General features: G+C 24.5%; 4 protein-coding genes across 4 annotated transcripts; 3 read left to right on the top strand and 1 right to left on the bottom strand.

The window, feature by feature from the left end:
• Window positions 1-3,072: 3,072 nt before the first annotated feature.
• Window positions 3,073-4,875, top strand: OCT59_018955 (uncharacterized protein; the record flags this gene model as incomplete). The annotated part of the gene is made up of 5 exons (XM_066135713.1): window positions 3,073-3,264; window positions 3,343-3,454; window positions 3,925-4,209; window positions 4,656-4,784; window positions 4,865-4,875. 5 exons carry the CDS (start codon window positions 3,073-3,075, stop codon window positions 4,873-4,875), a joined length of 729 nt encoding a protein of 242 aa, XP_066004977.1.
• Window positions 4,876-5,691: 816 nt separating this feature from the next.
• On the top strand, window positions 5,692-6,363 carry OCT59_018954 (uncharacterized protein; the record flags this gene model as incomplete). Its single annotated transcript, XM_066135712.1, has 3 exons — window positions 5,692-5,722; window positions 5,821-5,939; window positions 6,121-6,363. 3 exons carry the CDS (start codon window positions 5,692-5,694, stop codon window positions 6,361-6,363), a joined length of 393 nt encoding a protein of 130 aa, XP_066004976.1.
• Window positions 6,364-9,396: 3,033 nt separating this feature from the next.
• Window positions 9,397-11,281, bottom strand: OCT59_018953 (uncharacterized protein; the record flags this gene model as incomplete). The annotated part of the gene is made up of 7 exons (XM_066135711.1): window positions 9,397-9,558; window positions 9,655-9,719; window positions 9,802-9,961; window positions 10,108-10,380; window positions 10,462-10,634; window positions 10,724-11,001; window positions 11,262-11,281. 7 exons carry the CDS (start codon window positions 11,279-11,281, stop codon window positions 9,397-9,399), a joined length of 1,131 nt encoding a protein of 376 aa, XP_066004975.1.
• A 195-nt stretch (window positions 11,282-11,476) lies between these two features.
• On the top strand, window positions 11,477-12,480 carry OCT59_018952 (uncharacterized protein; the record flags this gene model as incomplete). Its single annotated transcript, XM_066135709.1, has 2 exons — window positions 11,477-12,395; window positions 12,467-12,480. 2 exons carry the CDS (start codon window positions 11,477-11,479, stop codon window positions 12,478-12,480), a joined length of 933 nt encoding a protein of 310 aa, XP_066004974.1.
• Between the last annotated feature and the right edge of the window lie 574 nt (window positions 12,481-13,054).

Raw genomic sequence — 13,054 nt, 5'->3', positions numbered from 1 at the left:
ATCTAATTTTTTTATTTAATAGATCGTAAGTTATAAGTTGTTTATTTAATTCTATTATTACTTTATATGGTTAAAATATTTACATATAATTTAAACTATCTAATTTCTTTATTTAAAAAATTAAGGGTGTAAGTTATTTATTTAATTCTATTATTACTTATTGTTATAATATTTACATATAATTTAAACTAATGAACTTCTTTATTTAAAAAATTATTTTGTAATTTATTTTAGTTGGTAAGCCATAAGTTATTTATTTAATTCTATTATTACTTATTTATATAATATTCACATATAATTTAAACTAATTTCTTTATTTAAAAATTATTAAATAATATAGAGAGTAAGTTATTTATTTAATTCTATTATTACTTATTTATATAATATTCACATATAATTTAAACTAATGAACTTCTTTATTTAAAAAATTATTTTGTAATTTATTTTAGTTGGTAAGCCATAAGTTATTTAATTAATTCTATTATTACTTATTTATAAAATATTTATATATAATTTAAACTAACTAATTTCTTTATTTAATAGATTGTAAGTTATAAGTTATTTATTTAATCCTATTATTACTTATTTATATAATATTTACGTGTAATTTAAACTAACTAATTTCTTTATTTAAAAAATTATTAAATATTATAGGGTGTAAGTTATTTATTTAATCCTATTATTACTTATTTATATAATATTTACATATAATTTAAACTAATTAATTTCTTTATTTAAAACTAATTAATATAGTGAGTAAGTATTTATTTAATTCTATTATTACTTATTTATATAATATTTACATATAATTTAAATTAACTAATTTCTTTATTTAATAGATTGTAAGTTATAAATATTTATTTAATTTTAATTTCTTTATTTAAAAAATTATTTTGTAATTTATTTTAGTTGGTAAGTTATAAGTGATTTATTTAATTCTATTATTACTTATTTATATAATATTTACATACAATTTAAACTAACTAATTTCTTTATTTAATAGATTGTAAGTTATAAGTTATTTATTTAATTCTATTATTACTTATTTATATAATATTTACATATAATCTAAACTAACTAATTTCTTTATTTAATAGATTGTAAGTTATAAGTTAGTTATTTAATTCTATTATTACTTATTTATATAATATTTACATATAATTTAAACTAACTAATTTCTTTATTTAATAGGTCGTAAGTTATAAGTTATTTATTTAATTCTATTATTACTTATTTATATAATATTTACATATAATTTAAACTAAATAATTTCTTTATTTAAAATTACTTTGTAATTTATTTTAGTTGGTAAGTCATAAGTTATTTATTTAATTCTATTATTACTTATTTATATAATATTTACATATAATTTGAACTAACTAATTTCTTCATTTAAAAAATTATTAAATAATATAGGGGGTAAGTTATTTATTTAATTCTTTTATTACTTATTTATATAATATTTACCTATAATTTAAACTAACTAATTTCTTTATTTAATAGATGGTAAGTTATAAGTTAGTTATTTAATTCTATTATTACTTATTTATATAATATTTACATATAGTTTAAACTAACTAATATCTTTATATAAAAAATTATCATTAAATAATATAGAAAGTAAGTTATTTATTTAATTCTATTATTACTTATTTATATAATATTTACCTATAATTTAAACTAACTAATTTCTTTATAAATTATTTATGATATAGCTTGTAAGATATTTATATTTCTATTATTATCTATTTTATATAATATTTACATATAATTTAAACTAAATAATTTCTTTATTTAATAGATCGTAAGTTATAAGTTATTTATTTAATTCTATTATTACTTATTTATATAATATTTACCTATAATTTAAAAATTATTAAATAATATAGGGTGTAAGTTATTTATTTAATTTATTTAATTCTTTTATTACTTATTTATATAATATTTACATATAATTTAAACTAACTAATTTCTTTATTTAAATAATATAGGGTGTAAGTTATTTATTTAATTCTATTATTATTATTACTTATTTATATAATATTTACATATAATTTAAACTAACTAATTTTTTTATTTAATAGATGGTAAGTTATAAGTTATTTATTTAATCTTATTTATATAATATTTACATATAATTTAAACTAACTAATTTCTTTATTTAAAAAATTATTATTAAATAATATAGAGAGTAAGTTATTTATTTAATACTATTATTACTTATTTATATAATATTTACATATAATTTAAACCATAAACTAATTTCTTTATTTAATAGATTGTAAGTTATAAGTTATTTATTTAATTCTATTATTAATTTATTTATATAATATTTACATATAATTTAAACTAACTAATTTCTTTATTTAAAAAATTATTAAATAATATAGGGGGTAAGTTATTTATTTAATTCTATCATTACTTGTTTATATAATATTTACATATAATTTAAACTAACAAATTTCTTTATTTAAAAACTATTAAATAATATAGAGGGTAAGTTATTTATTTAGTTCTATTATTACTTATTTATATAATATTTACATATAATTTAAACTAATTAATTTCTTTATTTAAAAAAATTATTAAATAATATAGAGAGTAAGTTATTTATTTAATTCTATTATTACTTATTTATATAATATTCACATATAATTTAAACTAACTAATTTCTTTATTTAAAAAATTATTAAATATTATAGGGTGTAAGTTATTTATCTAATTCTATTATTACTTATTTATATAATATTTATATATAATTTAAACTAACTAATTTCTTTATAAATTATTTATGATATAGCTTGTAAGATATTTATATTTCTATTATTATTTATTTTATATAATATTTATTTGTTAACTGAATTCATTTAAAACATATCTGTTAATTTAGTTGGTAAGTTGTAAATTATAAGTTATTATATATATTTATCCAAAAACTAAGATTTATATTATGTTAAATTTTTATTTAAATTTTAGAGTAAGTAATAATTTATTTAGTATAATTATAATATAAGCTATAATATAATTTTAACTATTTAAATTTATAGATTTGGAAAAAGTGAAAATGCAATTATGGATGATTTTATTTTTAAAAATAGATTAAGATGGATTCCTTATAACAAATTTAACAACGTTGCATATCTTAATGAAGGAGGATTTGGTACTATATATAAAGCTACTTGGTTAAAGAATAATATAAGGAAAGAAGTAATTCTTAAATGCCATAAAAATTTGAATGAAAATTTAAATGAATTTTTAAAAGAAGTATGATAATATATTATTTTCTATTTTTAATTTAAAATAAGATTTATTTATATTGATAAATTATTATTTTTTTTATAGTGGGAATATCATAAAAGTGTTTTAAGTTCGAGTGATGTTATAGATTTTTATGGATTTACAGAAGATCCAAATACTTCAAAATATATGGTAGTAATGGATTATGCAAATAAAGGTAATTTAAGAGAAAATTTAACAAGAATAGTTGAAAAGAAATGGGATCAAAAATTATTTATGTTGTACAAAATTATTTCTGGACTTAGTATGATACATGAAAAAGACCTTATTCATTGTGATTTTCATGATGGCAATATTTTAAATCATAATGATGATAATAATGATAAAATTTTTATTAGTGATTTAGGATTATGTCAACCTGTAAAATCATTTTTGAAAAAGTATGATATTTATGGTGTCATAACATTTATTGCTCCTGAAGTTTTAAGAGGCAAATCTTATACCCCAGCTAGTGATATATATAGTTTTTCTATGATTATGTGGGAACTTACATCTGGAATACCACCATTTAATAATAGAGCACATGATATTCAACTTAGTTTAAGTATTTGTAAAGGTGAACGTCCTGAAATTGTTGAAAATACTCCACAATGTTATGTGGATTTAATGAAAAATGTTGGAATGAAGATCCATCAGAAAGACCATCTTCTAAAGAAGTATTAAATATTATTAGAAAATGGATTTTTCCTCCTTTTGGTGAGGAAATTGAAGAATTTAATGAAGAATTAAAATGCAATATTATGGAATTTATAAATGCACCAATTGGGCATAACAATCTAGCTACAAAATCTCATCCTAAAGCATGTTATACAAGTCGCTTACTTGATTTTACTAGTAAAAAATTGAATGAAATTCTTGAAAGTGAAGATTCACAAGCATATGATTGTGTAATTAGAGATTCAAGGTCATTAGGTATGTACACAGTAAAATTTGATAAACCGGATCTATCGGTTCCACTAAAAATATCCGGTTTATCAGGTTTATCGGGATATCCAGTATAGCGAAAAAATTTCGATATATTGGAAATCTATTATACTGGATTTTTTTAAAGAATTCATGCTAATAAAATTAATATACACTATATTTTAATTTTTCATCTTAGTTTTAAGTTGAAAATGAATATAAAATATTTTTAATTGAATATATAAGTAATTTATAACTTCGGCCGGAATTAAGATTTTTATAATTCTGGCCAAAATTAAGATTTACTGCATCACGTTACTTAAATTTTATTGGTTAATGATCACGTGATCCGGTTTATCGAATATCGAGCTTTTACTAGTAAACTCCTATAATATATAAAAAATTAATCTTGCAAAATTATTTATGTAAATTAATTTATTTATTTAATTATTTAGATGAAAATACCAGTAAAAAGTCAAATAAAATTCTTGAAAGTGAAGGTTCACAAGCTAGTGTAAAAGCGAATGAAATGCTAGCAAGTGAAGATTTGAATGATTATATAATTAAAGATTTGGAGTCATTAGGTATGTGCTATGATATATAAAAAAATTAATTTTGTAAATTAATTAACTTTATTTATTTAATTATTTATATATTAAAACAGATGAAAATTAACCGATTGTTTGTATTTTTAAAAAAGGATTTATATTTTTTTAAGTAATAATATTTGATATTATGCATTCAACAGAAATTGTTCTTGATTTTATTCTTTTTGGATTTATTTAAACACTAAGGTTAGAGTACTAGTAAAATATTTTACAAGATTCTTAGTTTGTAATTTAAATAATTCCTTTTTTTTATATTTTATTATTCTTTTAAGAATTATTTAAACACTAAGGCTAGAGTAGTAAATATTTTATAATTTCTTAGTTTGTAATTTAAATAAATCTTTTTTATTTATAACTTTTAAATTATTAAATGTAAATTATCAAAATAATAATAAGTACAAAACCATTTCTAATATTTCTAATATATAAAATTAAAAATAAATAATGTAAAATTTTTTATACTCATTTCAAGAGTTGATTATATTTTAATATATATTGTTGACTTTATTCTTAATATGATTTACTGTAAATATTTTGGGACAAAGGTACTACACCAAAGATAACTGCTGGTTTATATGACACATAAGTTATTAAGTTATTACTCTTGATAAACTAAAGTCTATTGACTTTATTTTACTTGATTTACAAGTACATTTTGTGCATACTATAAATGAATATATAATTTATTGCTTAGTATAATCGAATTAAAAAAAGCAAATGTACAGTACAATAAATTATTAGGTTACCAAATCACATTGAATAATTTCCTTATTATGCAAACATTTTACAGTATTTGCAAGTTGGAGTTCCAATTTATATTACAATTCCATTTGAGTTTATTAAAAGTCTCTTTTAATAGGATTGTAAATGTAACATATCAGAGATGACTTTGCTTTTTATTAATGAAATAGAAAGTAATAATGAACCTACTAATGAATCATTGAAAATTTTTGATACTGATGACTTTGACAATAAAAATATGGTATTAGAACCTTCGTTAAAATTTATGTAGGCCAAGTCTTTCAAACATGGGTTGATGCAGAAACTTTTCTAAATGAATATGCATTACAAAAAGGATTCAGCTTTAGAAGAAGACTTGCTGAAGTTCCTGTTGAATATAGTATAAAGGTTGTACGTAAAATTAGTTGGGAATGCAGCTGCGCTGGTAAATATCATCCTAAAAAAATTATATATCCTCGTAACCATCAGTCAAAATGTACTAATGAGTAGATGGAAACCTTCCTAAAAAAATCTTCTGCTATTATTTTTATAACAGTTGTTGATTTACATAACCATTCAATAACACCTTTAGGCTTTACTATCAATTAATAATGATGATATGGTGCAATTTGTTGATTTTTGTGTTACACATGGTACAACTGGAGCACGAAATATAGGATGCCTTTTAAAGGAAATTTCCAGGAAGAAAAATTTATCAGAAAATTTATATAATGTCATCCAAAATGCCAAGAAAAAACTTACTCCTAATATTAATTTGGATGCGTCTGATCTTTTGCAACATTTGTATAATCTTAAAACTAAAAGCGAAAATTGATGGCCCTGAACATAGATTATGTTGCATTATTTGGTTGTTCCTGAACAACAACAATATATTTGGACAAGATTTCATGATATAATCTTTTTTGAAGTTTTTTTGGACGCTTCATATGCTTAATAAATGTCAAATATACAGATTCAGATCCAGCAATAACAAATGCAATAATGGCAGAATTTTCAAGTTCTGTACACTGTTTATGTATCTTTTATTTAGACTTAAATTTAAAAAAAAATTGAGAAGATGGGAGCAACTCAATTTCAGGACTCTTGAAAAGATTTTTATACATAAATACAATGGTTATTGAAATCTTTGAAAAATGGTTTGAATCTTTTAAGATGAAATATACAGCTGCTAGCAGTTATATTAAACGCCAACTAGAACCTTAAAAACAAAATGGGCTAAATAACCAATTTACTGCAGGAGCTAATAGCACACAGCATGTTGAAAGTTTAAATAGTGTGATACATGATTAGTATGTAAAAGCAAACTCATCTTTAATTAATCTTTTTAAAGAAATTCAAGATATTTTAATAAAGAATCAGAATATGTTCATATGGAAGAATATAAAAATTAAATACCAGCTATTGGTCTCGTTACTATACCGAAAACATATTTTAAAACATTAGAAGCTATTGTTGATGAATATCTCCTAATACCAACAAAAATCTCTGTTTGTAAATAAATGCAAGAATGTTTCTTTTATGATGCATTTAAACTTACCTCACAGATTGGAATTCAATTATGCAAGTAATTACTATATATTTTGTGTAAAATACTGTATAATAATACACTTATAAATATTCTTTTTTTTTATTTAAATACATACTACAGATGATGATGTACAACAATCATCAGGAAGTTTTTAGGTGGGTCAGTCCATATAATTCCATGTGGGTTTTCTCAGAAATACGTGGAATTCCACACATTCCTAATATCCTACATGGATCCACACTAAATTTCGTGGACTTATGCCAAAAATACCACATGTTTCATCACAGAGTATTCGGAAAATATTGAAACTATTTAGATTTCCACATATTTCCACAGTATTTGATATGGATTTTCATGTGGATTTTAAATGGAAAAAAATTCCTGATGATTGTCAAGTGATATTTTACAGACAATTGAAATATCAAAGATTGTTGAAATTGGCATCTAGCTTTTCTTGTAGTAAAAAAATCAATTTGTAGTTTTAAAGGCAGGTGTACTTGTAGGGTCCTTTGTAATATGCAATTACACATGGCTATCCATACATGCTGTCATTTTTACAAAATTCTTTGAACTTCTCCTAATGCAAAATGGCATATATCAACTCAGTGGTATAAAGATGACAAACTAAAAAATAATGATTTAGTTCAGCAAGCACCAATTTCTTTATGTATAGAGTCATCTTCAGATAATGTTAGTATTATTCAATTTTGAATATTAAAATATATTCGTGGTAATGAATAATAATATACACTAGTTTTTTAAAAGATTAATGATAATAATAGACAAAAATATGGGCGTGTATAATGAAGGAAGTATTGATATTGCTATAAGGCTATAAGTATAAATTCATATGATGAATTAATAATTGGACTATTTCAGGGATTTCTTTCAAGTAAACAATCAATTGATACCAATCATGTTATTTCTACTTGGGAAGGGAGACCTCCTAGCAGAGCAAAAAGTACTATAGAAGTTCAATATTCACAATTTCACATGCAAAGAAAAGAAAATTGTTATTAAATATTGATAATATTCAACCATATAATGAAGATTACAACCAAATAGAGAAAAAGACACTAGAAAACAATGTCAAAAATGTATTCAAAGAGGTCATAACCAAGTAACCTGTAACCTGGTATTTAGTAATGTGAATAATGAGAATAGAAGATAGATACAGAATGTATGGTAGATTAGTGATGAGATCCCCTGATTCCCTCTTTCATCAATATAAAGAGTTGCCACATCAAATCGGCATTCTCATGGACGATCGAATGAATAAATGAATGAACGAACAATTATGATCAACAAATAATATGGGTGCTTTGCAGCAGAAAGGGACGAAACTACTAAAAAAATTCAAATTTTCTTTTATATGCCAAAAATATTCTAAATGCTATAATTTGTTCAGATTTTATATTAACTCATTTTTTATTTTTTTTAGTAGTTTCGTCTCTTTCTACTGCAAAGCGCCCATATATTCAACAAACAACATTCTTGGTTCACATAAAATAAATCACGTTAGTAATACAAAACATCAAATGATATAAAATAAATTTAACTTCTCTAAATTTTCCCCATATTTCATCTTTTTATTAACATTTTTAAACTTTGATAACTCTCGCTATGAAATATATACTTATTTCAACTTCAAAACTTTGATAATTCTCCTTATGAAAGTGTATATTTATTTCTTCTTGTGATTATCATTTTATATAATTAAAATTAATTAAGCAAACATTAATCAAAGTTTAGGGTGAACCGAATAAAGGGCTATCAGGTGATTTTCAATCACCTGATAGCCCTATGTTTTTCCATCGATTCCGCTTTGAATAGAATCTGGCAGGCCTATATGAAATTTAACCGATTTTTGGCGTAAATCAGGGATAAATAACATGGCTATCGGATTAGAGAATATCGGGTAAGTTCAATGCCAAAACCAGGAGGAATCTAAGCATCCCGATATGACTATAATATTCCGATAAATCAGGTGTATATCATTTGAATATCAGTTTTAAATCGTATATTGATAAAATCACGAAAATTTAATTTAAATAAATATAGTATTTTATTTTACAATTAAATATTGCATGTAATATTGTTCTATTTAAATTATAATAAATAAATTGCTACATTATATTCAACTTATGTTATTACAAATACGAAGTAGTAAGTTTAAATCTTGCTTGATTCCGATTTATTTATTTCATTTATATTATAGAATCTACTTGAAAAAAAATTAAAATAATTATTAATAAACTAATTATTATAAAATATTAACGAACAAATAAAAAACTTACTTGGTAAAATAAAAAATATTTATTATTCGGACTGGTAGGAAGATGAAATAGCCCATTCCGGAGCATTACGAGGTGGCTTGGAATTATCTATGTACATTTGATCGTCGTACCATCGTTTCCTTACTATTTTTAAGTTCTGAGTGGCTTCACCTACTTCATCAGCGTGTTGCAAGAGAATCCGCAACTAAAAAGTTTAATTATGTAAGTAATTGAAAAAAAATACAATGTAATAATTCAGCATATATCTCACCCTTTGCGATCTTCACTTCTTATCGTATACATGAAGAACGTGATTCGTATTTTCGTTCCTAGATGGACGAATCTTCATGTTTTTCTCTTCTTGAGCTTATGTGAAAGGAAAAAATGATATCGTAAAGTGTTAGTATTTCAATGATAGTAGCAACTATTATACGCAGAAAACACAAACCTTCTTCTTCGTCTGTTTCCGAAACTTCGTCCAAATGGTAATTTGAATCATTAATGATTTCTCTTAAATCCTTGATCAAATTGCTAAATTCTAAATCCGTGAGCATTTGATCTTTGGTATCTATCATACGCTTCAATCCTCTTTGACGTCTTTCCTTTTTCTTTGCAACAAAAATAATATAAATACATAAAATGTTAAATAGATATTCTGCAAATTTGAGACGTCTTATATCTTACTAACTTGATGATGATATTCAATAAAGAGCGCCATCATCCTATTTCAAACCTAAAGTAAAGTTGTACTTACATCTTTCCTTCTACTGTTTATACCCGTTCTTTGTCTGTTTGCTTTTTGTTTCTGAGGATTCAATGACAAAATGTAGGTGTCTCTTTGGTGACGATGATAATTCTGAAGAACTTTCTTCAATCCCGTGTCAGTGTAGTGAAATCTTTCGCCAAGCACTTTCTTTATAGCCGGAATTACATTTTGAACCACATATATCTCGATGTCAGTCCACCGATTCTTATAGTCTAACTGTAAAGAGGCATCCAAGCTTTTTAATATGTTGACAACATCATCCTATTATAGATAGAAGAGAAGTAAGTTAAGTAAATTACTTAAAAAACTACACAACTTGAGCGCAATAATACAAATACTGACCCGGAAAACTTTTTTGTAATCTTTATTCATAGGTTCTAAATTATTCCGAGCTTTTTTGATACTTGCTGAAGTATCAGGTGATGCAGAAGGTATTCTTGTTCGACTTCTATTCCTGTGAAGTTCTTCGATTTTGTCTGTCAATTCCATCACAATTGAACGTAACTCTGTAATTTCTGATTTAAATAAAATTAATGTTAATTATTTTCAAATTTTTTCATTATAAAATTCATTCATACACAATTTCTTTTTTATAATAAATTACCTTCTTGATTTCGAATTTCTCTACTCTCATTCCTTTTGCGCCTTTTCTCCCTTCCATAACCTCCACTCACGTCTCTTTCTCTTTCTCGTTCCCTATTGTAGCGTTCTCCACTCACGTCTCTTTCTCTTTCTCGTTCCCTATTGTAGCGTTCTCCACTCACGTCTCTTTCCCTTTCTCGTTCCCTATTGTAGCGTTCTTCTAATGAAGGAGGATTACGCGGAGTTCGGCTTCTGCCTCTCTCATGTACCAACTTTTCTTTTTCATGCGAGCTACCCCCGCTGTACAATGGCTCTTTTCTGTTGTATATCGTCCTTCCTCTTCATTGAAACGGACTTTCCCTGATAAATTCTTCTCCGGAATTTTGCATACTGATAAATAAAAAAAAAAAGTAAAAATGTAAATCGATAATTTTTTTTAATTAAATGAAAGTAAAATTGATATTTTTTTAAATTAAATGAAAATAAAATCGATATTTTTTTTAAATTAAATGAAAATAAAATCGATATTTTTTTTTTTTAATTAAACAAACAAATATTACCTGTATCTAGAATTTCTCATGATAAGGAGTGACTGCGTGAGAGAAAGAATTACAATACAATTAGGATAATCCGTAGACTATTTATATACTAAAATTAAGCTTTTTGGTTGGATTAGATAATACACAAACGATTAAATCAATTATTACTTATGATCTTTCGTATGTTTGTTATTATATCAAAATTATCTATTCAGTAATAAAATTTCAATTAAATAATGTCTTATATCAATAATAAAAATACTCCTTCATATGTTCGTCCTCCTAGAACGCGAAAATTTGTACAATGTTATTGTCCAAGTTGTAAAGGAAAACTGGTAGATCCTAGAACCAAAAAAAGTCATTATGCTAAAAAAGATAGGATCGTACCTCAAAGAGAAGCTATTAGAAATTCTGAATCAAAAAATCAACCTATTGATCCAATACCTCCTTTGGGAGAATTTATGGAAACAAATGATGATGACGATCCACAAGAAAACTATCAATTCTTAGTTAGAAAAATGTTACCAGTATTTCAAAAAAACATAAAATCTACGATTTCGGTTCCAGAAGTAACTAATGAACTATTCTCTGATGATGATGAAGGAGATGATAATGATGATGGTGGTGATGACAACGATGGTGATAATGTATCTGAAGAGGAAAACGAACAAAACTCTGATGATGATACTTTAGGATATTCATCAGATGATTCTGAATTGAATTTTGACGCTCCAGAATTGGAATTAGAAGATGATCTTAAGTACCCGAAAGAAGGATTAGATGACACCTTTTCTTGGATCATTATATGGATCTTGAAGTACCAAGAGAGATTTCGTCTACCTAATGTGGCTACGAATTCTCTTTTTAAGTTTTTCCGCTATGTTCTCATGAATATAAACAAAAACTTATTTTTGACGTTTCCTACATCTCTCTATATGGCACACAAGAATCTTGGTATTTGCGCGCATCTAACAAAATATGCGGCTTGCGAAAAGTGTTGCAAATTGTATAGAATTGCCGATGTGTCTAGTAACAGTCCTGATATTACGCCTAAATTCACAGATTGTGTGTTCCAAGAGTTTCCTAACCACCCAATGAGTAATAAAAGAGAGATCTGCGGAAATCCTTTATATAAACTTGTCCCTACGAAGAACGGTATAATCAAAAAACCAGCATTGATATTTCCCACAATTAGCTTGAAACATCAATTATATCTTTTGTTCAAGCGAAAAGGCTTTGAAGAAGCTTGCAGAAAGTGGGTTAACCGTCCCTCTGATCCAGAAATTCTTGCCGATATATATGATGGAAGGATATGGAAATCTTTTAAAGACGAAAATGGGTCAACCTTCTTTCAGCAAGACTTAGCAGATACCAATCTTGGAATAATGCTTAACATAGATTGGTTTCAACCGTTTGAAAATTCCCAATATAGCACCGGAGCAATTTATGCTATCATTTGCAACTTACCCAGGAATAAACGATTTAAACCATCTAATATATTAACGTTGGCATTAATCCCAGAACCAAATGAACCATCATTACATCGCCTAAACCACTACCTTGCTCCTCTGGTCGACCAGTTAATTGAATTATGGTATGGTATTGATCTATCAGAAACTTTTGAACATTCCGACGGAAAAACAATTAAGGCCGCTGTGATATGTTGTTCTTGTGACATACCTGCCGCAAGAAAGCTTTGTGGACATATATCTGCAAGAATTGCATGTTATAGGTATCTCAAACATGCCAATTACGATGACAGGAATCAGCCGAATTTTGGAGGACTTGATGATATGAATAACTGGTTTGTAGAA

This window comes from Rhizophagus irregularis, chromosome 28 (genome assembly GCF_026210795.1).
Source record: "Rhizophagus irregularis chromosome 28, complete sequence".
Classification (NCBI taxonomy): Eukaryota; Fungi; Glomeromycota; class Glomeromycetes; order Glomerales; family Glomeraceae; genus Rhizophagus; species Rhizophagus irregularis.
This window is presented reverse-complemented; position numbering and strand designations above follow the sequence as displayed.